The sequence below is a fragment of the Penicillium atrosanguineum genome (genome assembly GCF_028827265.1).
Source record: "Penicillium atrosanguineum strain IBT 20685 chromosome Unknown utg000008l_segment0_segment0, whole genome shotgun sequence".
Classification (NCBI taxonomy): domain Eukaryota; kingdom Fungi; phylum Ascomycota; class Eurotiomycetes; order Eurotiales; family Aspergillaceae; genus Penicillium; species Penicillium atrosanguineum.
In genome coordinates, this window is record NW_026623140.1 from 3526827 (window position 1) to 3552750 (window position 25924).

At 50.9% G+C, this 25924-nt stretch overlaps 11 protein-coding genes across 11 annotated transcripts; 5 read left to right on the top strand and 6 right to left on the bottom strand.

Annotated features, from left to right (window-relative positions):
* Positions 1-788: 788 nt before the first annotated feature.
* Positions 789-2113, bottom strand: N7443_010864 (uncharacterized protein; the record flags this gene model as incomplete). Its single annotated transcript, XM_056890920.1, has 3 exons — positions 789-844; positions 903-1558; positions 1632-2113. The coding sequence occupies 3 exons, from the start codon at positions 2111-2113 to the stop codon at positions 789-791; spliced, it is 1194 nt and encodes a 397-aa protein (XP_056737411.1).
* A 594-nt stretch (positions 2114-2707) lies between these two features.
* N7443_010865 (uncharacterized protein) lies at positions 2708-4440 on the bottom strand (the record flags this gene model as incomplete). The annotated part of the gene is made up of 3 exons (XM_056890921.1): positions 2708-3748; positions 3857-4075; positions 4123-4440. The coding sequence occupies 3 exons, from the start codon at positions 4438-4440 to the stop codon at positions 2708-2710; spliced, it is 1578 nt and encodes a 525-aa protein (XP_056737412.1).
* Positions 4441-4995: 555 nt separating this feature from the next.
* N7443_010866 (actin-related protein 2/3 complex subunit 2) lies at positions 4996-6248 on the bottom strand (the record flags this gene model as incomplete). Its single annotated transcript, XM_056890922.1, has 6 exons — positions 4996-5075; positions 5126-5174; positions 5227-5327; positions 5378-5501; positions 5567-6095; positions 6187-6248. 6 exons carry the CDS (start codon positions 6246-6248, stop codon positions 4996-4998), a joined length of 945 nt encoding a protein of 314 aa, XP_056737413.1.
* A 170-nt stretch (positions 6249-6418) lies between these two features.
* Positions 6419-9418, top strand: N7443_010867 (snoRNA-binding rRNA-processing protein DIP2; the record flags this gene model as incomplete). Its single annotated transcript, XM_056890923.1, has 3 exons — positions 6419-6435; positions 6492-6746; positions 6808-9418. 3 exons carry the CDS (start codon positions 6419-6421, stop codon positions 9416-9418), a joined length of 2883 nt encoding a protein of 960 aa, XP_056737414.1.
* An 875-nt stretch (positions 9419-10293) lies between these two features.
* Positions 10294-11632, bottom strand: N7443_010868 (metalloendopeptidase WSS1; the record flags this gene model as incomplete). Its single annotated transcript, XM_056890924.1, has 2 exons — positions 10294-11299; positions 11349-11632. The coding sequence occupies 2 exons, from the start codon at positions 11630-11632 to the stop codon at positions 10294-10296; spliced, it is 1290 nt and encodes a 429-aa protein (XP_056737415.1).
* Positions 11633-12360: 728 nt separating this feature from the next.
* N7443_010869 (DUF1776 domain-containing protein) lies at positions 12361-13897 on the top strand (the record flags this gene model as incomplete). The annotated part of the gene is made up of 4 exons (XM_056890925.1): positions 12361-12393; positions 12449-12788; positions 12851-13014; positions 13064-13897. 4 exons carry the CDS (start codon positions 12361-12363, stop codon positions 13895-13897), a joined length of 1371 nt encoding a protein of 456 aa, XP_056737416.1.
* A 232-nt stretch (positions 13898-14129) lies between these two features.
* N7443_010870 (uncharacterized protein) lies at positions 14130-15083 on the bottom strand (the record flags this gene model as incomplete). The annotated part of the gene is made up of 2 exons (XM_056890926.1): positions 14130-14531; positions 14634-15083. The coding sequence occupies 2 exons, from the start codon at positions 15081-15083 to the stop codon at positions 14130-14132; spliced, it is 852 nt and encodes a 283-aa protein (XP_056737417.1).
* A 1322-nt stretch (positions 15084-16405) lies between these two features.
* On the top strand, positions 16406-18674 carry N7443_010871 (tetratricopeptide repeat protein; the record flags this gene model as incomplete). Its single annotated transcript, XM_056890927.1, has 2 exons — positions 16406-18444; positions 18503-18674. 2 exons carry the CDS (start codon positions 16406-16408, stop codon positions 18672-18674), a joined length of 2211 nt encoding a protein of 736 aa, XP_056737418.1.
* A 1456-nt stretch (positions 18675-20130) lies between these two features.
* Positions 20131-21305, top strand: N7443_010872 (DUF3712 domain-containing protein; the record flags this gene model as incomplete). Its single annotated transcript, XM_056890928.1, has 4 exons — positions 20131-20276; positions 20349-20767; positions 20828-20946; positions 20994-21305. The coding sequence occupies 4 exons, from the start codon at positions 20131-20133 to the stop codon at positions 21303-21305; spliced, it is 996 nt and encodes a 331-aa protein (XP_056737419.1).
* An 893-nt stretch (positions 21306-22198) lies between these two features.
* N7443_010873 (uncharacterized protein) lies at positions 22199-23981 on the bottom strand (the record flags this gene model as incomplete). Its single annotated transcript, XM_056890929.1, has 2 exons — positions 22199-23004; positions 23072-23981. 2 exons carry the CDS (start codon positions 23979-23981, stop codon positions 22199-22201), a joined length of 1716 nt encoding a protein of 571 aa, XP_056737420.1.
* A 1165-nt stretch (positions 23982-25146) lies between these two features.
* On the top strand, positions 25147-25792 carry N7443_010874 (uncharacterized protein; the record flags this gene model as incomplete). Its single annotated transcript, XM_056890930.1, has 2 exons — positions 25147-25276; positions 25449-25792. 2 exons carry the CDS (start codon positions 25147-25149, stop codon positions 25790-25792), a joined length of 474 nt encoding a protein of 157 aa, XP_056737421.1.
* Between the last annotated feature and the right edge of the window lie 132 nt (positions 25793-25924).

Genomic DNA, 25924 nt, shown 5'->3' on the forward strand with positions numbered 1-25924 from the left:
CTTTTTTCATTTTGCCGGGCGGCGGCTGAGGCGGTGATTGGTCTGTGCGGAGCTGAAGTATATCAGAAAAACTTGACATAAGGTACTACTACAGCCCCGACCAGGGAGATAATTTAAACGAGCCTGAATAGACAGCGACACATTACCTGTCCGGCTATGTTTTGAATCGCTTTTAAAGAAAAGCGTTTTAAAAAAAATAGTAGAAGACGTCTAAGAATGTGTATAGAAACGTCCCGGAAGAGATTTAAAAGGACTAGCGGGTAAAAGTGTTCGAGTTCATTTGTATTATCTTCCTTGTCAAGCCGTATATAAAATGGCAAATTTAATAATCGCATTCAATTATTACACCCATATTCGCGTATATCGCCAAGGTAGCTAGTGCTTAAATGAGTTGCCCGGTGTCGTGATGCCTGGAGCATGCAATGTACTCAATCTAGTCAACGCCTTTCCCACTTCCTTTTCATGGGATCCCTTGTAAACATGTAAATAAGGTTGTTAAAATTCGTTGAATCATGACTTGGAGGCATTAATGATGGACGGAGCGCGCTATTGGGGCCTAGGTGAGGTCCTCACAGACATGCGGAATAGAGTTTGTCTGTTTCAGAGTGGGTGGGTATTTTCCTTGCATACTAGGTGGCATGAAGGGCCCGTAATCGCGACGGGAGGTGATGTGTTAACAGGTCGAGGATGTGCACAACCAGGTCGATACGGAGTTGAGGGGTCGTTCGAGACTATTAGTCTCATGACTCGGAGGATAAGACGTTTGGTATTTCTGAGAGTACGTCTGTTCATCCGTCTCGCTTTTTGCAGGACGCAATGACGACCGAGATGTCGTCCATTTTACCTATTCGCAGTCAGTATCCCAATCCAACTGTTCAAACGCCCTAAAGTGTCAAACATACCTCCCTCAATCGCAAGGCCTTCATCTATCGCCTTCTCCATATAGGGGCTCTCCGCAAAAGGATCTTGCGCAATATTCAAAGCTGCAGACAGCACCTCTCGAGCCGCGTAAACCATGCGATCATTGGACGAATCTAGTGGCGAAGGTACGTCGAGAGATCCTCCGTTATCCCATTTTTGAAGACTGTCCAGAACCACTTTGACGACCTCGTGCTCCCACAGGTTATCCATGACGCCATCAGATACCGCTAGAACGATGTCGTCTTCTTGTAAGGCAATTTTGGATAGCACTGCGTCCTTTCGCGGCGTGTCGACGCTGTTTGTTCCCAACTGCATGGGACAGTCGAACCAATGCCATTGTTCGGTGGTGCGAAACAGGACTTTCTCCTCGCTTGGGCGGATCACAATCACCTTGCAATCCCCAAGATTTGTCACGTAGAGAAGTGGCTTCCGAGTGCCATCCTGCTCCTGAGTCCAGTGCAGAAGGGCTGTTGCCGACGTGGTGGTTCCAAACCACTCGGTAGGGGTAGTGGTTGCTTGAAGCGTCTCCTCGTAAGCCGATTGGAGGTACTCGATAGGGTCGAGGCTAGGGGCATCTGCAGAGACTCGGCGCTCAAGTTCGAGTGCCCAGAAGTGTAAAAGGAGTCTTGACCAAAGCCTATGCCAGAGAAACAGTCAGCGGAGGGAAACCCTCGACGTCGGTATGAAGCGAACTCACGCAGCATGGCCACGGGGGCTTTGTCGCCCATGCACCTACACCATCATCTACCCCAAGGAAGTTCTCCGCAACCACGATGGCGTCGTCCCCATTGTTTAAGCCACGAACCAGTTCGCCCTTGACGGATAATCTCTTATCCTGGCTCAGTGAATGGGTCGTCAAGGGATCGGAGAAGGATGTAGAAGGCGGGGATAGAAAGGGCGGAGGAAAGGGACGCGAGGGACGCTTCGCGCAGAGAGCATAGCCCGTCTCGAAACGAAAGGGCGCCTTGGTGAGGGCGAGGTCGTTGCGGTCGGGGACCGGGGTGGTGACGCCGTAGGAAGGCCAAACAGCCGCGTGGTATAGCCGTGCCGTCGGTCGCGGTCGCAAGCGGGCCCAAACGGTTCTGGCGCTGGCGTTGACTAGGGTCGACGGGCTCGATCTTAAGGCTGCGATCCACCTAGTCGGCCGTGGTAATGATGAGAGTAAAGGTGGGACCCTTGCCGTGATCACCATGCCTGATTTGGCGCCTCTCAGCGCACCCAGGGCCAGTTGAGGTATTTAAAGCGATTCGATCATGATCTTCAAAAGAAGAGAAATGGAGAAGCTTGAAAGCAGGGTGTGAAAATTGAAGGGCGCGCTCACCGACAGGGCCGATTGAGAAAAGGGTATCGCGAAGTTTCACTGGCCTGCAGCGCCGACGGCTGTTCTCTGCTCTACACAGTACATGTCATGTCATCTGAACGGCCCCTTCCGCGCTTCGACTTCTCTCTCTCTTTCTTTTGATTTTATTTTCTATCTAATCACCGAAAATGATCGAAATGGTGAGAACTATCCCCAGCTACTAATAATAGTGCAAAATCCACTGACTATTGGTCCTAGTGACGATCTCTACATAGTGTTGCGCCAATGTCCGAACTATACACTACTGGACAATCCCCTTGAATCTATAGCCTATCTGAGTATCATCAATTGTTGAACAATTCGAGACATGGTTAGAGATACCTAGTCGCTGTTTCATAGTCCATTCCACTTGAACGCCATTCTTCTGCTCCACATCAATGCTGTTTGTGAAAGTAACCTCGGATCGGCACGGCCATTCGCCCGACTCTAGCCCCAGTGTGCCGCCGTCAGTCCAGACCGCTGCTTTTGAATCTCCATATCGAAGATGTTGAACATTTCAAACACCTCAAGCAGCAGCTGGCGCTCTTGAACATCTTCCTTCAGGCCTGACAACCCCTGGAAACAGACCCACGCGAGCGTGTTGGCGCGAATATTGAACATGGCGCCTCCAGTCGACTTGTGACGTCGAGCAGTCATGATACGAATGTGTCGCTCGGCACAAGGACACCAGTTCTCAACGCCATCGTGTCTGGTGCAGGCCTCGGCGCAGAAACAGACAGAATTGCAGATGCACTTGTGTGCTTTCGACAGGGAGTAGATGCTCGTTTGGGGGTCGTTGCGGCGCATTTCGCCAATGGATTTGCCTTCCAGCATGCTGAGGGCAGACAAGCGATGGTCGTGGATAATGTTTTTTTCCCACCGGATCGAATCTTCCGTCTTGATATCCACGAGACCGAGTTCTGAAAGAGGGATGTCCAGCTCCGGCACTTTCTTAGGAAAGGCAGTGAAGTACTTCTCGCAAAGAATTGCCATGAGATTGGCCGGAATAGAGTCAAAAAATGGAATGAGACCATTCCATTTCTTGCGGTAAGGAGAGGGCTGCTCTGCGAGGATGGCTCCTGCATAGCGGCGATATCGCATCAGATCGTCGTCAACGCATTCCACAACATTGCTACAAATGAGGCTGTAGATAAAGCACTCCTGAAATTCAACAACGAGCGCAGGTATGATCGCGGCTCGAGGGTTTCCACAAACCATGGGAGAGTCAAGGAAGTCCTTGCATGCCGCGAAGATGCGGTAGAGATGGTCATTGTTCGGAAGGACAAACTTGAAGTGAGTGGACAATGGACGCTCTCCTCTTCTGATCAGAGCACAGAGCTCGACGGCCGCCAGCTCGATTTGCAGTCTAGCGTAAAGGGTGTAAAAGAGATGCTCGACGATATCGATGAGGGTGGCAAGTTGGTCGGTTCTAATCTCTTCTTCGGCTCGTTTGGTCCAGTACATGAGGCCGTTGATCGAGTTATCAAGCTGCAAGCTCGCGTTTGTCAGTTCCAGTGCAAGAATTTTGAGCAGAAGTGTCCAGAAAATGTGCACAGACAGGCATCTTCATGTCTGTAACGAATGAATAGCACATACCTCCGCTCCATATGCTATGAACACCACGTGCATAATTTTAGCCAGGGAATAAACCTTCGTGAATATCCTCATCACGGTGCCAAAGTGAATGGACAGTTGTATGGCGTCAAGATCATCCATCGGCAAGACCCTGGAGGTGCCTGAAGAAGACGAAGAGGGAATTACCCATTCATCGCTGCTGATGGTGTAGGCGCAAGAGTGTCGTCTACTGGAAGCCATCTTTGTGGGGTTAGACAAATGAACGGCGAAGGTAGGAAGTAACTTACTACGAAGTTCTCGGAAATCTCGTCGCTCGTTGGACTTGGGCGTAGAATAAACGATCCAGTCGGTGATATGGTACCTTCTTCGTAATATGACGACAAATCCCTGTAGTCCTCGTCCCTCTGACCGGTTGCCACACCAAAAGAACTTTCACTGATAGAGTCTTGAGGGATAACAGGCCTCATAGGCCCCAACGAATCAAACTTATCGCTAACGCTGGGACTCGAGATCGTGAAGCCGCGCACTCGGGGTGCCTCAGATTCTCGCTTGAAGCGAAGCTTCGACAAATAAACGTTCCACCAACTCTTTCGTGATTCTTTCATGTCTGATTTAGTCTGTAGGGATGATTTCAAGATGAAAATATGATCCAAAGTGACATTGAGAAGATTCCATAGAGAAAGTGTTGTCGTAGGAGGCAACAGCAACCAGTGCAACTACTCGAAAGATACGAATGATACCTCCACCACATCGTACCTTTGAACTCCACTCACTTCCAAGACTCCTATAGACATCTTCAGGTACACCTTCAGATGAACAGTAAGGCATGTCTACCTTCAGGGCACGCCTTTTAGACTATACGCAAAACCACATGCCGGGAACCTCATGAAAGTGTTCAACCAATAAAATGGCCAGACTTATTGCTGTCAACAAATAATGGATCATCTTGCATTTGGGTATTAACTCCTATGTAAGAAATATGCCGCCTGTATGAAGAGGACGTCGTGCGTATGTTTTTAGTTAGCGTCCGTGAACTGTTCTAAGTGTCTAGTTACCTTACGGTGTGAAACTACAGGTGAAATGCACGGGATGTGGATAACAAAAGCTGTGCATGTTCATAAAACGCTCGCCAGGTGATATCAAACAGAGGTGTCACAAATCTAGCTTTGCACTCGGAAAGTTCGGCCACTCGCCGTCTTACGCTCTCGCTCTTCGTTCTCGGGTCTGGCTCGGTTGAGGACTGGGGCCAGTTAGCACTTGCTAATTGACGGGGTTGCCAATTGCTCATACCTTGGAGGAAGTCTGCTGTCCTCTTGCGCATACGGGTGTGGATGTATGCCTGTCATGGGTGGTGAGCTAAACGTCTTCCATAGGGATCAACGGGAAATTACCTTCGATGCCTTAATGTGGTAGTGGAAGTAGTCACGGAAGGTCTGGATGTGGGAGATGCTATCGTAGCGGCGCTGGGGGGTCAAGTGTCGAGGGAACAGAACTATACTGCGTTAGTGGGGGCTACACATACTGCATGCAAAGTATTCTTACCGAAAGTGACGTAGCTCATCTCTCCCTCACCCGCATGCTTCACGCCGGGGACACCCTCCAGCTCAAGGGGGGAGTGTTGCGGAAGAGCACCTGAGGCGCATTCTGTAGCGTCACGACACGACGTCTGGCATCGACGAATTCCTACATCTCGTTAGCAACCCAAAGTATCAATCGATCTTCCAAACGAACCTGAAGGAAAACCTTGCCGAAGATGCGATCCGTCTCTTCGCGGAACACAGTGCTGAAGATCACTGTCACACGATCGAAACTAGCCTTGATGTAGATAGCTTCCTCCTCACGGTAGTGAATCGACATAACATCGCCACCCTCCTTGATACCCTGAGGCGCCGACTCAGAGGTATATCTCGAGGCCTCCTCTGCAAGCTTGGCGAACTCGTCGAATGCCCGCTCGAACGGAGCTGCCATGGCGTTCCGCTTCAACAACGCGAGCTTCATAATCATCTCCTCCCGAGCTTCCTGCTCAGCAGGCAAGTTCTCGAGATCGATTTGTACTGAGAAGTCATAACCGGGCTCGGGGGACACAATGTAGGGGCCGTATTCCCGCTCCAGCACCTCCTGTGCGCCGTACTGCACGAGCTCCTTGAAGCACTTCACATTGATGGAGATGAGGATCTTGCTCTTGGATTCGGGGGTCGAGAGGTGGAATGTCACACCGTCAAAGTCGGAAACCACTTGATCAATCGAGGCGGGAGGAGCACTGCGCGCAACTGTTAGCTGGGGCCTGGGGGCTGTGTATACAATGAGGGGGGCCATTGAGTGCTGAGGGGACGGCGGAGGAGAAATCATACCCAGAGAACCGCTCCGTAAGGAGGGATTGGATCAAGACGTTCTGATAATCCAACAGAAGCATGACGGGCGAGACAATGGGGTTGTAGAGAAGAGTGGAAGGAGACGGTGGGAGATGGCGGCGCGATCGTCATGGGCGGTGGGGGAGCCCGATGGGTCGCTGTCGCCGCCCGTAATTAATTTTGTGCTATCGATAGCAATCGTCTCCCAAAATTTTCCCATCCACCTTCAACGATGGTGAAAACTTACTTGTACGTGTCGTTGATACTATCAAGGATTGCGCGCCTGTTACTAACATTTTATGCAGTAAATTCGAGCATTCGAATACGTTCGGGCTCATCGCCTCGGCGTCGTCGAATGCGATCTGGGCAAAGGATGAGCAGACCGCGGGTGCTGGTCGCCAGACTGGCGCTGGTCGGGCAGTGGTGGGTGCCGGTGAGGCGGTCTTGTGCTGGGATGTCAAGAAGGGAGAATTGCTCGGCCGCTGGCGCGATTCGGCCTGCAGGGCACCAGTGACCGTGGTCGCTCAGAGCCAGACGGATGAAGATATCTTCGCAGTCGGGTAAGTCACCCAGCGCACCTGCACAACTATGCCGCTAACGGTTTTTTCTTTTATTTTCTAGCTACGAAGATGGTAGTATTCGAATCTGGGACTCCCGGACTAGCACAATCATTATCTCTTTCAACGGACACAAATCCGCCATCACCCAGCTGGCCTTCGACAACGCCGGTGTGCGCCTTGCCAGTGGTTCCAAGGACACTGACATTATCGTCTGGGACTTGATCTCCGAAGTCGGTCTCTTCAAACTTCGCGGACACACCGATCTCATTACATCGCTCCACTTCCTCTTCCCGTCGACAGAGCTCCTCACTGCTTCTGGTCTCGGCGAACACTCGGGCTTCTTGTTGACTACTGGCAAGGATGCATTGATTAAGGTCTGGGATCTGTCATCGCAGCACTGTATTGAAACACATGTCGCACAGTCCAATGGCGAGTGCTGGAGCTTGGGTCTTTCACCTGATCAGGATGGTTGCATTACCGCAGGCAATGACGGAGAGCTCAGAGTTTGGTCGATTGACGAAAGTGCCATGCTTGAAATCTCGAAAGAGAAGGTTGGCGTGGAAGGTCGCAGAATTCTCACCGACCGAGGAACCTTCTACCGCAACGGTAAGGATCGCACCCTTAGCATTCGCTTCCACCCCAAGTTGGACTACGTCGCTTTCCATGGATCTGAAAAGGCGGTTGAGATTTGGCGCATTCGATCCTCCACGGAGGTACAAAAGAGCCTTGCACGAAAGAAGAAGAGGAGAAAGGAGAAGGATGCGCAACGCAAAGATGGAGAAAACGAGGTCGAAGCGGCCCCAGAGAAGCCCGAGGATGTCTCCTCTGCGCCTGTCACTGAGGTCTTTGTCTCTCATGTCATTGTCCGAACTGGTGGAAAGGTCCGCTCTTTCGACTGGATGCTGAACAAGTCCAGCAACCTCAACCTCCTTGTGGCGACCACAAACAACCTGCTGGAAGCATACAGCATTGTCACGGCGAACAAGAAGAAGAAGGACGAGGAAGAATCTGAGTACACCCGCAACTTGGCGGTGGAGATTCCTGGTCACCGAACAGATGTTCGTTCAATTGCGTTGAGCTCCGATGATCGCATGCTTGCCTCGGCGTCAAACGGCAGTCTCAAGATCTGGAATGTGCGCACAGAAACTTGTCTCCGTACCCTTGAGTGTGGTTATGCGCTTTGCTCCGCATTCCTTCCTGGCGACAAGATCGTGGTTGTTGGAAACAAAAACGGTGAATTGGAAGTGTACGACATTGCATCCTCTACCCTGCTGGATACCATCAAGGCACATGATGGTTCTATTTGGTCTCTTCATGTGCACCCTGACGGCAAGTCTATGGTCAGTGGAAGTGCAGACAAGACAGCCAAGTTCTGGGAATTCAAGGTTGTTCAGGAGGAGATTCCCGGCACAAAGCGCACCACGCCGCGTCTCAGGTTGGTGCACACAAGGATGCTGAAGGTCAACGACGACATTCTCAATCTTCGCTTTTCGCCTGATGCACGCCTGCTGGCGGTCTCTTTGCTGGACAACACCGTCAAGGTCTTCTTCGTCGATACTTTGAAACTCTTCCTGAACCTCTACGGCCACAAGCTTCCCGTTCTCAGCATGGATATTTCTTTTGATAGCAAGCTGATTGTCACTTGCTCGGCTGATAAGACTGCTCGTATCTGGGGATTGGACTTTGGTGACTCCCACAAGACTTTCTTGGCCGGCGAGGACTCCATGATGGCGGTTGCATTTGTTCCCCACAACAAGGATGGAAATGGCCACAACTTCTTCAGTGCAAGCAAGGATAAGGTCATCAAGTACTGGGATGGCGACAAGTTTGAGAATATCCAACGACTCACTGGGCACCACGGCGAGGTCTGGGCATTGGCCATGGCTCGTTCCGGTGACTTCATCGTCAGCGCCAGTCACGATAAGAGCATTCGTATCTGGCAGCAGACCGATGAGCCTCTCTTCCTCGAGGAAGAGCGCGAGAAGGAGATGGAAGAGGAATACGATGCCACCCTTACCGCGTCTCTGGATCGGGAGGATGGTGAAGAAGGCGAGAAGGCTGAAGCCGTTGACGCTGGCAAGCAGACTTCTGGTACTCTCATGGCTGGAGAAAAGATCATGGAGGCTTTGGATTTGGGTATCGAGGACCTCGCACTTGTGCGCGACTGGCAAAAGGTCAAGGCTGCTAACCCGAAGGCCGCTGACCTGCCGCCCGATCGCAACCCGCTCTACCTCGCACTGAACAACGTCTCTGCTGAGCGTCATGTCCTGAACACCGTGCAGAAAGTCCCCGCCGCTGCCCTGCAGGATGCCCTCCTCGTCCTCCCCTTCTCCAAGCTCGGCGCGCTCTTCACCTTCCTCAACATCTGGGCCGAGCGCGAATGGAACATCCCCCTTACCTGCCGCGTTCTTTTCTTCATGCTGAAGACACACCATCGCCAAATCGTGGCCAGCAAGATGATGCGCCCGATGCTGGATGATATCAGGGTCTCGCTGCGCCGGGTTCTTTCCCGCCAAAAGGACGAGATGGGCTTCAACCTGTCTGCGCTGCAGTTCATCGGCAACCAGATCCGCGATCACAGCACCAAGGACTTCATCGATGAAGAGAACTGGGAGCAGAACGCCCACCAGAAGGGATCTGGCAAGAAGCGGCAATTCATGAGCGTTGCTTAGCTAGGCGATGTTGAGCATGTCAATGGGCGTTGTATTTTGTCGTACAAAAGTTTTATATCCTTGGGAGTTTAGATCAAGGGATGTACCATACTAGATTCATCTGAAATATTTAAATCGAGCATTAGGATTTCAAGGGTTTTATTTTAGTTCTGTCTAGCTCCATTCGCTCTCTACCCCTAATGACAAATTTGTCGAATGGTTTGTCAAAGGGTTGCATTGTAAAGCAGTCGACAGGGGATTGTCTGTACAAACACCCTTCCTAGGCCCAGTGTCCATCTTCTTCAACAGCAGATATCCTATCTTCAAGAACTTATTAGCAATACGTTCTAATTTCGCATCTGCCACAAGACAAAACAAGTAGATAGCAAGACGGAAAATCTTTCAGCGGAACCATTATAAGCATCGACGACAACGGCACCTCTTTGGGTGTCCAATTGCCATACCTCTTCCGGCTCTTCCTAATAAATTTGGTTCGTATGCAATATCTCATCATTTGATGTTTCACGGTCTTGCTATTCGTTGTTTGTCCTGGCAATTCGTTGGTACGTACCTGTTAGTAGCTTGCCAGCATGGGCAAAGTTCTATGGCATTAATAGACCTTGCTCATGCTGGCCGGCGGGGTCGCTAGGGCGATGTTGGGGTTTTCGCAGGTGAGAAGAGGAGAGGTGGGAGATTCGCAGTTTTGACGAAAATAATTGATCGAGTGGATACTGCTTAGTCATAAAATCACGTGCTGTTACGGGTTGGGGCTACAGCTTCACGAGGTAGAGTATTGAAGAGTTCGTTAATATGCTTGTGTAAAATCTAAGATCTAATTTCATCAAATCCATCAAAGTCGTTATCTATGAGGACTTCTCGAGGTTTTTACCTAACCATCAAGATGTCGCCTTCATCGTTCCACAGGAAGAGCATGTCCACCATTGTGATTCCATAAAAGAACCGCAAAAGCTGCAATTCCACCCTAGGCGCCTTTTATTGACATCCCGTTCTAGGCTTTTTAAAGTGTCCAAGGCCCTGGTTCGATTCCTGAAAGCAAACGTATCACGCGCCACCGCTTTGTCCTTTTTGTCGGCCTTGTCATCTGGCAGCGGACGCTTCTTTGACTTCTGTGGTTCCGAGCGCGTCCGATTAGGAAGTTCTGGTCTTCGTATGGATTCTGCTGGTTTCATTTTTTTGGGAGCCGGTCGTTCCGATCCACAGGCATCGCAGCAAAGAAACTTAGGACGATTTTCCAATGTACATGCCGGGCAAGTCCAGGGAGCGTCGTAGGAGATATTGTCCGTAGTAAGATCGGGGGTGTCTTCGTGAGTGGTTTCCACAGGTTTGGCTTTCCAGGTCTCTCGCGAATCAGATGGAGGAGGCGATTCCTGAGTAGAGGGCCCGGCAGGATTGTCCTGGCTCGGGGCAATATAAGACGAGCCATACTTCTCACGCTCCTCTTCTTGGATTAATTCGATGAATGCTTGCATAATAGCTGCCTCATTCGCATCATCTTCCTCGGCCTTTGTCCTGAACCCATTATATGCCTCTTCGGCAAGCTCGGTACCCTCAGAGGTTCCCGATGCACATCCCCCTTCTACTTCAAGACGCCGCTGGGCAGCGTCCGCGCGCAACTTGCGCATGTCGGTTCCACGGAGGACAGGAGCTCCACCAAGTTTCTTTCCGGAGTTCTTGGTTTGAGAACGTCGCTGCTCAGCGGATGCACGAGCTTGACGGCGGGCTTCATCGATGGGCATTCTGGCGCCACCAAGACGCTTGCCTTGAGAAAGGAAGCCCTCTCCGGTGTATCCCTTGAGGACAAGCTCTTCATGCTCGTCCCGAAGTTGATTCCACAGTGCATGGAACTGTCTATCATGCGGGCCACGGACAATATGACAGAGTCTGTATTCATGAGCTGGTGGCCAAGCAATTCTTAAGAGTATTGACTTACTCGTGAAGCATAGTATCCACGATCTGCTCGAAAGGCAGGAACTGCTTCTGATCAGAAGCATACCGTAATCTCAGGCAAATCTTCTGACCAGAGTTGACGTTTAAACCTAGCAGGTTCCTCTGTTTCGGGTAGAACTCACACAGAGCTCCCACGCGCCAAGAACGCTGGCGCATAATTGGTTTGACGATAGAGGCTACTTTGCGGAGCATGAAGAGAGCCTCCGATTCCCGGGGGCGCTTCTTCTCATGGCGGTACTCCGAGATCAGAGCATCCATCTCACGCATCTTAGCAGTGGTTAGCGAGATGTTGATATCCTGGGCTGGCAAAGGAAAGAGTTGGTAAGGACAAGGTCTCAGAGGCTACAGCCTCCGATGGCGTATCATTCTCTGTAACGCAGTCTCGGCTCGTGACGTTTTCTCATTGAGAGACGAAGAGACGCGAAGGAAACTTTAGAAATCAGCGTGTTGCCGTGTGAATCAATTTGCGCGTTGATTCCAGTGCCTTCATTGATAACTAATCAATTGTCACCAGCAGATTCAGGTGTCGACGGTCATGTGAGTTGGACTAGATGTACAGTTTCAGCTACATTGTCGGCCCTCCAGCCCTGACTGGCTAAGGTCGGTAATGGTATATTAAAAGAACAAATAGGCTCCATTTCAATAATGACTTGTCTTCCTCAGGATGTCTTTGAGACCACGGGATGTCATAATTCCCAATGTTTAGTTGACCATATCGACCAAGCGGCAAACAATATATCGTTACGTCAAGCCCGCGTTCAAACAATAATGAATCACTCAAAAGTATCATTTGTCTCAATACAGAACCGTGAAAGATCGGGTAGAATAAGAATCATGAAAGCTACGAACAAAAGACCCGACATCCTTTGACTCAGACCTTGGAAGACAATGGATATTGATCGCATCGCGTCATGTGACAATCCGATAACATCGAACTATCGCCAACTCTTATCATTCTCTGATCAGTTCTTTCTCCAAGAATGCCAGAAAACAAAATGACCAGCGATGACCAGTTCTTCTTCGACTACGTACGTTCCATCTCTTGACAAACCCTCCTCTACCCAAGTGCTAACCGTTATTCAGCTCGCGTCCATACCCAATGACGTAAGGCATTACTCGACGCAAGTCGCCGACTCGATCGACCGCCAGTTCGACCATGCTGCGACCGTGATCAGAGATACTCTCTCGCACCAGTCATGGCTGCCGCAAGCAGTCCGTCCGATGCGCACTTCTCGGAATGCGCGTGCGCCTCGTGGACTGGCGGACCGAGTCCAGGACTGGATGATTCGGAATCGCGCGTGGACTGCGGCCATCGCCGCCTTTCTCGGGACTGGGTGTGTTTTATACTATGGCAGTAAGAAGCTGCATGGGAAGCGCAGAAAGGCTAGAAAGGCTGGGAACGGGGCGCGGAAGGAGATCGTTGGTGAGTTGAAGAAATCTCCAGTGGAACTGTTGATGGGTCTTTTGCTAATAGCTTGGGTATAGTGATTGCGGGTTCACCTCATGAGCCGATGACAAGAGCTATGGCAGCGGATTTGGAGCGCCGGGGGTACATTGTCTATGTGACGGTCTCGTCGGCGGATGAAGAACATATTGTCCAGTCGGAGAGTCGGGCTGATATTAAGCCTTTGTGGTTGGATTTGACAACCGTGAGTCCTCCCTCAGAAGAAGCAGGGATACAAAACCTAATCCGGACAGTCCTCTCCCATGCCGTCAGAAATCCATCCTTCGCTACATGAGCTTCGCGATTTGATCACCCAGCCTCAATATCCCCACCCCGGCATGCCACCACACACCTGCCAACTGAGCGGCATTTTCATTGTGCCATCCCCCAACTACGCCGCAGGCCCCGTCGCGACTATTCCTCCTTCATCATGGGCTGACACCGTCAACACCCGTCTCCTCTCGCCTATACTCACAGCACAAATCTTCCTCCCTCTATTGACGCTTCGCAGCAACAGCAGCACCATTGCTTTTGTCTACCCGTCCATCTCCTCATCCCTCTCTGCACCCTTCGCCGGACCGGAAGTTACTTCAACCCGCGCCATCTCAGGATTCGCTACTTCGTTGCGCCAGGAGCTGCGCCTTCTCGAAAATGCTAACGTCGACGTCGTCGAGCTTCGCCTCGGAAACATCGACCTGGGACCTTCATACAGAAGTGCCCAAAGCCAAGTTGCCGGCACCGAGGTATTGGCATGGAGTGTGCAACAGCGAGCGCTATACGGCCAGCAGTACCTTTCAAGCGTTGAACAGCGGCCCGTCGCATCGGCGGGCCCTGCTGCCATTCGCGGCTCCCCAGCCCGACACCTCCATCATGCTGTACTCGATGCACTTGAGCCCGCGTCTCGAAATTTTTTGGGACAGCGAAAGTCCAAGAAAGCTGTCATGTACGTCGGCCGAGGCGCGCGGTCATACAATGTGATTGGCGCGTGGGTGCCCAGCGGACTTGTGGGCTTGATGATGGGTTACCGTAGCGGAAACGGCGCGGTCAGTCCCAGTGTCGGCAGTGAAAACAGCTGGGAACAGGTTTAGGGGCTGATTTGACCTGACATCTGAGATGTCTCGACTTCTTGAATCTATTTAATGCTGTATATAATATTTTGAATACTCCTCGCTCTCGCGGCGTCAATGAATCGGCTTTGATTAAGATTATTCCATTCATTGTGACATCAATAAGATAATTCACATCGTAGCATCAATTAGATAATTATGTTCAGTAAGCATTAGTGGAATACCGTTTTTTAACAATGGTCTGACCCCGTGTCTACACAGACACATGTTTGGGCTCAGTCTGTTCCTGTACATCAACCTGCACATCGACAATCTCGTCCTGACCACGCAAGGGATCACGCGCAGCCCGCTTAATTCTACCGCCGGTGAATAGCTTCCGCAGCCAGATCAAACCCCAGGAAACCAAGAAGATAACGATGATGGCAGCCAGGATTCCGAAACAGTAGCCCGTGACGATGCCGCTCTTCTTGCCGCCTTCGGTGTCGAGGAAGCTGTAGGTGTAGAAGCCCTCGGTGTGGTAGGTGATGTATGCGACGCAGAGGTAGAATAGCAGAAGCAGAATGAGGACGGGGATGGCGATGAAGGGGTGGGGGGCTGTTGTTGGGAGGAGGATCTCGAGAAGGGCGTAGAAGGAGTTCAGGCCGTGTTGGGAGATCTGGGTCTTGTCAGCCCTGTGCTAAAGTACTGAGGAATGTAGGGGGCGGGGGGAAGGGGGAGGGGGTGAGACACGATATAACTATATCGCAACTGAACTTACATTCGACCATCCGGGGAAGGTCACCTTATAAAAGGGTGGCTTGAAGAGGAGAACCCAGAAGACGATAGTCACCAAGAAAGGATAAATGGTGATGGTCGCGTATAGCAGGATGTGGAGCACACGACAGAAGCGCGGCCAGCGGTCGAAGAGCACAGAGCGTCCTGTCCGCGCATAGCAGGCAGTGTGGATGGCCGAGAACAGGAAATAGAAGCCGAGACCCCAGTAGGTCAACCAGGTGAAGTAGCTGAAGGACTCGCCGATCGCGATGCGATCATCGTGCGTGCCATACCAGGCCCAGATTACGATGATGGTTGTGAAGATGTATAGTGAGATCAAACCGCGCAGAGCAGCGAGGACGGTCGGCGATAGCAACCAGGATGTCTCAAAGCGGTGCAGGCTGTCCGTGCTAGGATCGACGCCGAAGAGCGTGGCGGTTGAAATTCGTCGCATGGCGATCAGCTATCTCTGGTTGGATTTGAAACTCGGTGGATTCGTGGATTTGGGGCTGTGATCACCACCAGGGGGCCTTAAGGTTGAGTGTCTGCAGAAACTGACACCTCGCAGGATCAAGAAGAACTGTACCATACATAATTCAATCATATTTTTTATTTTTTCTACTACCCTAGAGGCTAAGCCGTGGATTCGAGTCGGCTCCGTTCCAGTGCGACAGTACATACGTTCCTAGAAGATTGACCCGAGGAGTTGACGCATTGAGTTTAGTCCCACACCCGCTAGCGCAGCACTGGGGCACGCTAGACAGCAAAATAGGCATAGGTCTGGTTTAGCGGGTGCCAGATCTTACATGGCCGGAGGCTTCCTCAAATAGGGATGGCCGTGATGAAGTCTACATGTGCTATTCTGATATGAAGTTGGCTAGTGGTTCTATACCCAAGCCTCGTATGCTGTCTAACGGATGGGCCCCCTACCATCCACATCTGAAATACACCTTAGGATAGCCTTAGGATAGGTTCTAGGAGACTAAGTTCCCGAAATCCCAAATAAACAAAAAAATTCAGAAACCACACCACGGGTTAACCAGCGCCAAAATAAGAAACACTGCCTCCACCGGGCTACGATTGGTGACCCATCAAGACACAAGTGGAACTCGAGTGTTGAGTGAAACAAGCCGCGTGTGGGGAGACGAAAAACATTCTAGAAGACTGATCGCGAGTCTATAGAAAGAATTGGGGTGAATGGCGTCAACTTGACCCCCTGAATGGTAGTGGTAGCCCTTGAGTAGCGTACACTCTATGCCCAAGATCCTAGCCAATACCCTATACCCTATACCTACACTCGGACGTGGACGCGACTCGACTCCCTATCCCTACGGTAAATAGAGGAACTCCCTACACTCCTTTCAACTAGTGGAGAGCGCCCAGCTTTTAGTGCACGGGTCGCGTAGTCTGCACCGTGTGTTGCATTGTGATCGTCAGGGCCTCGCCCGTTTTTCTCCCTTTCCTCTGACGCAGTTGTCACCTCTTTCTCCTCCCGAGGGCTGTCATTCCTTTGGCTTCATCGCCCCCGCCCTCTTGCTCACATCTATCTTGCTGCCTCATCTCCGAACCCTCCGACCCCCCCCCCATCCCCGGTCTCGATTTGAATCTCCGCTACCATACCCCCCTCTCTCCGATGCGTCCAGTGCATGTCTCCAAAGACCCAACCGACTCTGGATGATCTATCGCCTTCTCTTTTAAAATAATCGATCTGGATATCTGGAGGTTTTGACCCGATTAGGGTCTTGAATGCATTGTTTGACCGTTGCCCCCTCCACGATGGACACGAGAGGAAAGCTGAGCGACTGCCGCTCCATCTCCCACGACACCCTGCGGAATGGACTCCCCTCGCCGCGCATCGAACACTATGACGGCGAAGTCCCTCCCGCTCTCTCACCCCTAGACGCTTTCGCCGCTCAGGGCCGATTCCTCGCTAGACAGCTAGATGAGTCTCGAAGGGGAGACCGGCGCATGAGCCGCCTGCCTCCTTCCAGCGTGGCTCGATCGCTCTCGCACGGTCGACCGGGCTACTTCCGTGGCACCTCCAGCGATTCTCAAACAAATACTCTTACGCGGAGACCGACACAGAAGGCGCTTCCGGAATTTGAAGAGCCCAAATATCGCCCGGTGTCAGAGCACCCCCGTTTCAGTTCCATTTCGCATGCTACCACCAACACCGACCTCGATGACGATGATGAGTCTACGCCCCGCACCACAATGGTCCCTTCCGATTCATATGAGATGCCGCGTGCCGAGTCTCCTGACGAGGACCCGGTACTTGCACGCGAATCTGAGGATTCAGTCGGTGTTGCCATGTTTGATCCGTCTCGGCAAAACTCGACCGACTCGGTGTCATCACGTCTTCATATTCCTCGGACTCTAGCACCACCGATCTCGCCTCATTCGCGACCCTCGAGCAGTGCCAAAGTCACGCACCCGGAGAGCTCCGATGACGACTATAGTAGCTCGAACGCGGGCTCGACCTTCTCTAAACCGCGGAAGCTGTCATCTGGCAGTGCCGTATCATTGCCATACTCGCCCATGTCTACTTATCCCGGTCGCGGTCCTCATCCGCGTTCGCCCTCCTTGAGCTCAGAAACCTCGAATACTGGGCATCTTCCTAGACCTTCCTTTAACTTTTCCCGACCCCTCAGCCGATCCAGCACCAGCCTGTCGGCCCCAGGCCCGTCAGCAACATCCGAGCCAACTACGGCATCCCAGACGCATCATTGGAACCAGCCGAGCCATATGCATCGTGCGAGCAAGCCCACCCCGATCCTTTTGCCATTGGCAACGGAAGCAGCAGCAGCCACTGCACCTAATAAGGGTGATCCGTCTTCCGCCGTCTCTTCCTACGTGTACGCTAAATATGACCTTCCCCGTGGACGCGAGCTTTCAAGAAACTCGGTGGTCTTCGCGGGCTTACAAACACCGCATTTCGAATGGAATGAGCATAATCCAATGTTTGAGAAAACCCCTCCTCGGCATTCAGAGGATCACTTGCGCTCGGCTCGTACGCCGCCGCCCTCCATGCGTTGTGAGCTGGAAAAATCTCCCAAACCGCACTCGATGTATGAGGTGTCCGTCCCTCAAGCTCCGAAATCAGTATTCGTGCCGCCATCACCTCCGAAGCCCCAGCCGGCACCGGCACCGGCGGCGTCCACACCCCGCAAGTCCAGCGAATCTACACAACAGATTGCGAACACCAATGACAAGGCTGAGACCGTCTCATCGGCGGATTCAGCGAGTACTTTGCGCCCGCAAACCGCTGGAACCCAGACATCGTCGCTCAACATGACTGCCGATGATCACGTGTCAAAGGGCATCGACCTACACGAGAAGGGTTCCTTGAATGAGTCAACATACCATCTGCGGGTTGCGGCCAAGCAGAACCACCCCACTGGAATGCTGTTGTACGCACTCGCCTGCCGTCATGGCTGGGGCATGCGATCCAACCAGCAAGAGGGCGTGCGATGGTTGCGTAAAGCCGTGGATTCAGTTGGATTGGAAATGCTGGAAAACCCGGACGCCCCTGGTGCATCCAAGGCGAAGGAATTGCAGAAGGCCTACCGGTCACAGTTTGCTCTCAGTATCTACGAACTGGGTGTCAGCTACCTGAACGGCTGGGGCATTGAACAGGACAAGAGCCTGGCTCTGCGCTGCTTCGAAATTGCCGGTCAATGGGGTGATGTAGATGCCATGGCCGAAGCAGGATTTTGTTACGCGGAAGGTGTTGGCTGCAAGAAGGACATGAAAAAGGCTGCACGGTTCTACCGCCAGGCCGAGGACAATGGCATGAGCATGGTCGGAAACAGCTGGTAAGTGTCTCATCCCAACCGTATCTGAAGTTTCAGGTTTAACTAACATTGCCTGCAGGATTTATAAGGATAAATACATGGCTGAAGACGATTCTAAGGGCGGTCGTGGTCGCGGTCGCGGACGAACCGTCACCGACAACAAGAAGGACAAGGGCGAGAAAAAGCCTCGCAGCAAGTCGCGCACTCGCAGCATGTTCCAGCGAAAGAAGTCCATCGTCCCCGAGGCATAGACTGTCTCACTGTACAGAACCTTTTGCTTTTCTTTTGGGCACCTGCGATTGTCCTTCGTTCACTCTGCATTCCAACGCATTCGTTTTGGGCGTTCTGAGCTGATATTCCTTGATTCTCCGTGGCCATTTTCCTTTCTTGCACTCCTTAATACTTCCCTTTTCCCTTTTCTTTTTCCCTTTTGCTTTCGTTGACCATTTTTCTTGTCCTTTTACTTTACCATTTCCCTCTTCATTTCATCTGCAAAGCTTTACTCAAGCCGCCTGGGCAGCTATTTTCGAGCATGTTGGAGGGACCTTGATCCGTCCACCTGCCTCGCGGGCCTAATTTTTCATTTCTTCGTGGATACCCTCTACTTTGTCATATTTGTCATTATTTCAACTTCCTGTGGCCATTTTCTTTTTCTTCTCTTCTTTGTTCCCTGGCCATGGTTCTTGGGGCGGACCCCCCCCCCCCCCCCTTTTCATTTCTTCTGGACATTTCCTTACTGCATTTCTACTTTGTGTCTCGGCGGACGCTTACCAGGTGAATCGCGCGACGATGACACTCATGACACAATCGAGGCATTGGTTCTGGCCATTATTCATTATTCAGATCGTAGCCATGTGATGTTGGATGGGAGTCTCGTCCCTGAAATGCATGTGGGGAAGCCCAGAAGCCTAGGAACCCCGGACTCCGGGGTCCGGGGCTTTGACCCAAATAGACCTAGACTCCCCCTCGCGAAGGACGCCACCCCATTATCCCATGGGATAGGCCCTGGCGGACGAGTCCCATGCTCACTCGACAGCCCCGCAAACTCCCTAAAACAGTTGCCTCCAACCTTGGCGAGCGCCCCCCATTGCAGCTAGTTTCACCTCGAACCAATAACACGCGCGAACCCCAGATAGTCGGTGCAACGGTGGAAATGGTCAGCCCAAAATGCCCTGGGTTGGTCCTGTACGACAGCAGATGGCGCTCTGATGACAGAAGCATGCTTAATCCATGTCATATTTCGAATCAAGGGGAGCAAGCCTCGGTCCCCCTCTAACATACCATGCTTCAGTCCTGACAATCATTCCATCCGTGTAGCCTGAACTTAAGATGAAACATATAGTCCCAAGATCGCCGATCGCGCATCGCCAATCTGGGGACGTCCCCCCGGACAATCCGGAGTCAAGCGAAGAACTCTGGGACTAGCCTCTCCACGCTTTGGTCTCCAAGTTCTTGGGATTTCTGCGTGGCATGTGATGCCCAGGTACTTTGCCCCGATAATGGACTGCGCAGGATTTTAATAATACGCCGACTTAATATATATAAAGTAATGCTACGTCCCGGAGACGCGCCACACTGAGTCGTTTTGTTTCTCTGTCGCTCGTTTCCCTTTTCCCCGGAGCTTTCGGTCTGGTCAGTGACTCGGTAGTTGCTGATTTGCTTCTTCCCGCCCCGTAAATACTCGACTGATCACTTACAGATCTCGTCATGTCCGAGTCCAAAGCTCAAGTCACGGAAACGTCCATGTTGCCACCGGCTCAGCGTGGCGGCCGTGTCAAGACTCACTTCAAGAGGTGGTGGTGGGTGCACTTGATCATCTTCATTGCCGTGTTCCTCATCATCTTGCTGCCGGTGTAAGTTCGGCCTTTACCTCCCACTCCGGTGTCCAGATGAAACAATGAACTCGCATCTAACAGACCATCCAGAGTCTATGTGGCCTACCCCAAGATTGCCCAGCACGATGTCAACGACTCCACCCTGAACATCACCAGCATGACCATCAGCAATCCTACGCCCGAATCCTTCAGCCTCAAACAGACGCAAGTCATTGGCTCGCACAGCTCTTTCCACCCAAAGATCTACGCGTTCGAAGCCGTCGTCTCGCTCCTTGGGGCTGCATTGCCCTTCGCGACTGTCGATGTGCCAAGCGTCAAGTCCAAGGATGGAGCAGAGCTCGTCGTCGAGCAGATCGTGGATCTGAGCAACGCCAGTGCATTTGGAGATTTCGCGACGGCGGTTATGCTCAATGAGGAAATCTCGTTGAATATCTACGGAAAGCCGGGATTGAAGGAAGGCGGACTGCCGAAGACTACTGTTACCTATAACCAGACGGCCACTATGAAAGGTAGATCTCGAATCACCTGAACCCTTGATTCAAGTCCAAAATTTACTGATTCATGAATAGGCCTGAACAAGCTAGATGGCTTCAACGTGACTGAATTCCACATCACAAAACTCGGCAGCGGCCAGAACATGAACGGCACAGTCTTCATCCCCAATCCCTCCGTCATGACAATCTCAATGGTACTCCCTCCAGTCCAATCCGGCTTATTCAAACTAACATATATCAGGGCAACGTAACCCTCGACCTCTCCGTCGCAGGCACATTGATGGGCCAATCCTACCTAAACGACCTAACCCTCCGACCAGGCAACAACACCTTCCCAATGACCTCAGCAATCAACCAAACCTCTATCCTGAGCCTTATAAGCTCGAAAGATAACCCCTACAAAGATGGTCTCGTGCCATTCGTCATCACGGGCAACTCGAGCGTCTACAATGGAAAGGAACTTCCCTATTTCACCGAGGCACTGGCTGCGAACAATTTGACGGTCCACTTGAATATTACGAAGGCGCTGAATGAGTTTGAGACTTCTTTGTAACCAAGGTTGAGTGTGTATGCGGTGTGATGATTTGTTTCATGATATCCTTTATGTACCATTTTAATTATTTATCATGGATGGATTGGAAGATACTTGTATTGTGAGAGTGGGATGTGTGTTTAATTAATACTAGATATCAATTTCAAGGTCACTGAAGGCTGAGGCTGAGCTGAAATGTCTTCTCGTACGCTAAGTTGTTATGCTCATGGGCCCTGCGTAGTAATCCTTTGCCCACTATGTAACTGTTGCTATCTCAAATCATAATCTACAGTTACAAAGGAACATTTTATAAAGTTGAACGCCCTTTTAGTAAATACTCTATTTCCATCTAAACCCCGTCAACAAAGCAAAAAGGGCCCTCCACAAGCCATCCGATACAATACTTCAATTACCTTTGCCAATCGGCAACTCAACTCGAGACCTTTTACACCTTTTATCCCATTCCCTTCCATCACACCATCAATCATACCATCAATGATCTGTACAGAGCAGGTGGCATCGGTACCTCAGCTTCAGCCTCCGTAATCGTCCAAAACATCCCATCTGGCTCCCTCTCCAAAATCACGATCTCAGATAGTAATCCAGCCATAATTGCCGCAGCGCAGGAGATATATATAATGGTTCTGAAATACCACATATGAGATCAGATTCTTAGGTTTTTAGTGGCATCCCAGATACAAATACACACCTATACTGGATTTTTCGGTCTTTCTATTCCGGATACTCTTGGTGTGGTATAAGAAATTCACCGGACGCTTTAGCGGGATGGCGTTGTGAGTTTACTTAGAGGGAATTTCACAGAAAATGGTCAGAGCTTTTATTTTCTTTCCAAACTTCAACCCTCCCCAGTACCTCCCCGGCAGTCAATGTTTTAAGATCTATATGCATATAGCTTAAATACCATCATCCTCCTCCTCAACTTCACTCTCGTTCACATAAGCATCCCACTCCTTACAGGTTGAATGCAACGTATCATAATCGATCAGATTGCGAGCCTCCTCATACCGCTCCAAGAACTGAATAGCGAAGCCTTCCTCGGTATGCCATCCAATATGGCAATGCATAAGCCACGCACCGGGGTTATCCGTCTTGAAAGCCACGACCAAGTACCCCGAGCTAGGAAGCATCGCCACATCACGACGAGGCGGGTTGGTCAAAGTCGTAATATCCGAGGAGCTGTAGGAGCCAGTACCCTGGGCCAAGACGAAGAAGTCATGACCATGCAAATGGATAGGGTGCGGGACAGTCAAGGCGGTTTCAATGACGACGTAAGACCATTCATTCGCACGGGGTAACTCCACAACTCCACTCTCGTTCGTGAATGAAGTATCGTTATTCCAGACTTGGAGCAGGGTGGGGTTGTCCCAGTAGACCTGCATAGAGGTGCCGTTCATCTTCCACCGGAAGAGATTCTCGGAGTTTTGAACGAGGGTAACGGGCTCGCTGGAGTTATAGTAGGGGAGAGATGCACTTTGTTTCAGGTATGGGACGAGGTCGGACATTGGCATGTCGTCGCAGTCGTCGGTATAGGAGTAGGCAGTTGTGTTGGGCGTTGAAGGAGAGTCGCCGTAGTATATTATGCCTTTGATATTGTCCACACTGTCGTTGTCGGAACAGGCCGCTTGGGGAATGGCGCGCATCCAAAAACTCTCGTTGCCGGTGGATTGGTCTGCGTTAACGATGACATCGTACCTTTGGCCTGTGTTGAAGAGAATGTGATTAGTAAATTGCGTTGATAGAAGTATTAAAAAAACAGCAATTCATACCCATGCCGATACTCAGAACAGTGGTGTTAAAAGGCTCGATAGGCACGAGATCCATAGCCATCACAGTAAGAGTGTGGTTATCAATCATGAACTTGAACATGGTGTCCACCGCCGCATTCACCAAACGGAAACGATAAGAAGTTCCAGCGGTGACTGAAGTGTTGAAGCGATAACCTGTCTGGCTAGTTGAATCATCATCGCCGTAGACGTTTGTGCCATTGATGAGACCATTGTCCAATGTAGGTGGACCACTGGCCTGAGCAGATTCGTAAAGCTCATCAACTGTCTGGTGGCTCCAATCATTGAGGAACAACATTCCCTTGTCGACATCATAGTTCTCAGTAGCAGGACCATTAATCAAGATACCACCGAAAACACCCTCGTAGGCCTGCAAACCAATGTGGGAATGATACCAGGAGCTACCGTACTGAGTGGCTCGCCACCTGTAGGTAGTTGTCTTGCCCGGAGCAGTTGGGCACTGGGTGATAGAAACGACACCATCGTTGGGGTTTGTGTAATTCTGACGAATTCCGTGGAAGTGGATGCTGGATCCATTCTTCGCTGATGCAAGGCTGTTGGTGACATGCACGACGACATTGTCACCCCAGTCAGCTTGGATGGTAGGACCTGGGACAGACCCATTGACAGCCATTGCTGTGCGAGAGTAGCCATCAGGGGCAACTGTAACTTCTTGAATATCGAAGTAGTACTCTCTCGTCACGCCGGTGTTAGGCACGACCTCGTAGTAGTCGGTAGACACATCATAATCACACCAGCTTTGCCTATCGCTAGCTGTGTTTCCGGAGCAGGCATCCCGCTTTGCTCTGAGGTGTGGATGAATATGTTTTTCATGTATGGAGGCTGCGAAAGTCACTCCGAGGAGTGCCAGGAAAACACCCACGGATCTCATGATGAAAGGGTAAAAAGTAAAGAATGAATAAAAGTCGGCGTAGAATGAGAGTAAGAATAAAACTAATACCAAAGAATTTAAAAGAAAGTCTGAGTTGAAAGTAAGAAAGATCTTGTCTACTCTTACGAGATATCACGTCTTTATCGTCCTTAAACCGTACCTCCAAAATCCAAGCCGTCGAATACTTGCTGCAAAAGCCAAGAAACTGGGCAACATTGCTAATGGACAGGATCCGCAAACGGGGTATTTCCTAATTAGCGCGTCTTATTGGACTTGCTCAATTTCGACGCGTAGAGCGAGCGTAAGCGTCTTCCGTACATTGGGTATGGGCTCCATACGCCAGGGTGGACCGGATGAGAAGACAGAATAGCTGGGCATTGCAACTTATTTTTAAGCTATAAGCTTTTATAGGTCCCGAAAGTTAGAATATTGGATACATACCCCTGTTCAAATGTTGACAGTGGGTGGATCCCTTCGATTTTAGATCACCCTAATGCAGCACGCACGTTTAGATTGCGTGGCCTGGTAGTTCGACAATTACAGAAGTCTTCCCGCCCAGAGCGCGTATTTTCAGAAGGATTGAATATAGAACGCGGGAATGAGTTAGATGTGAGATCTACGAAAATCTACGAAAACGGGTAAGATAGTTTCAAGCATGGTGAAAAGAGCATTTGGTTTCGCAATGCCGTTACGACGAGTGATTCGAGAGTAGTCAAGGATCAACATAAAACCTCAGTCGCCTCACTTTGGAATCATATTCTACTCTATAGGCCACTATCGAGCCAAACCCCACAAGTTCAAGGCTCAGGAACAGGAACATCTAAGTACCCGCATAGCGGCACCGACGTCAGTAAACGCGTGTCCTAGGCCAGTGCATTTCGCACACATCCAATGTTCATAATGTGAGATTTCAACTGTTTGGTATACTTAGACCACTGAGATTAGTGAAGTTTGATTAGCTGGTGCCTGGACAAGGCCCAGAAGCTACTGGGCCTGGAGCTGGTGCCAAGGGCCGAACTACTCGTCATGCACGGAGCCGGGAAAATACCTCTATATAGAGAGCCCAAGTAGCCGGAATCTGTACGTGTGTCAACTGAAAACTGACTCTCGGTTGTCTTTTGATAATCTATCAGTCATTATGTTTCGCTTTTCAGTTTCCGCTACAATGCTTTGCCTTGGGGCGTCTGCGTCTGCTTCGGCATTGATCTCGCGTAGCGCTCCCGCTGCGAACGAGAAATTCGGGCTCTACGCGTATGGTGAAAATCTTGGGGGCCTTTCTCTGTTCTATGCGGATGGTAATTTTTGCTTGATCATATGTCGTCTCAAACCGGGTTAACACCGTTGAATAGGCTTGGCTTACATTGGCGACCCGGCCAACTCGACCTCTTCAACCGCTTCGAGTGTGTCCTGTTAGTGATGTCCCTAGTTGAACAGACCCTGGCATTCAAAATCTAACAGAAACTCTAGTCAAGCGTGAGTCGGACTCTTCTAGCTCTTGGATCGCCAATCCCAATGGCACCACTAAGGCCGAGGCCGGCTGGTCCGATGAACTCCTCTACATCCCCAGCTCTTCCTCCTCGGATCATCAAATGGGCTTCACCTCTTCGGAGCGTTCCAACGAGACGACTTCCGGATTCATTTTCTACGGACAATGGGTGATGGTTGAATTGGAGAGTGGTGATATATCTTCCAGCTTCTATGTCCGTGAGGAATCTGAAGGCAAAGGTGTCTACTCCTTGCTGTGGAATGTCACCGATGAAGAGACTGCTATCCCTATTTCTCTGCGATCCGTTGAGCCTTCGAACGCATGAGATGGTCGCTAGTACGTGTTTTTATGTAACATCTACCGGGTGTTTATAAGAGAAACTGTTGATCAGTTGGGCGGCGTGGAGGCAGGGTTTCAAGTCTTGTATTACTCCACTGCTGCTAAGTAAAGCGGTTGA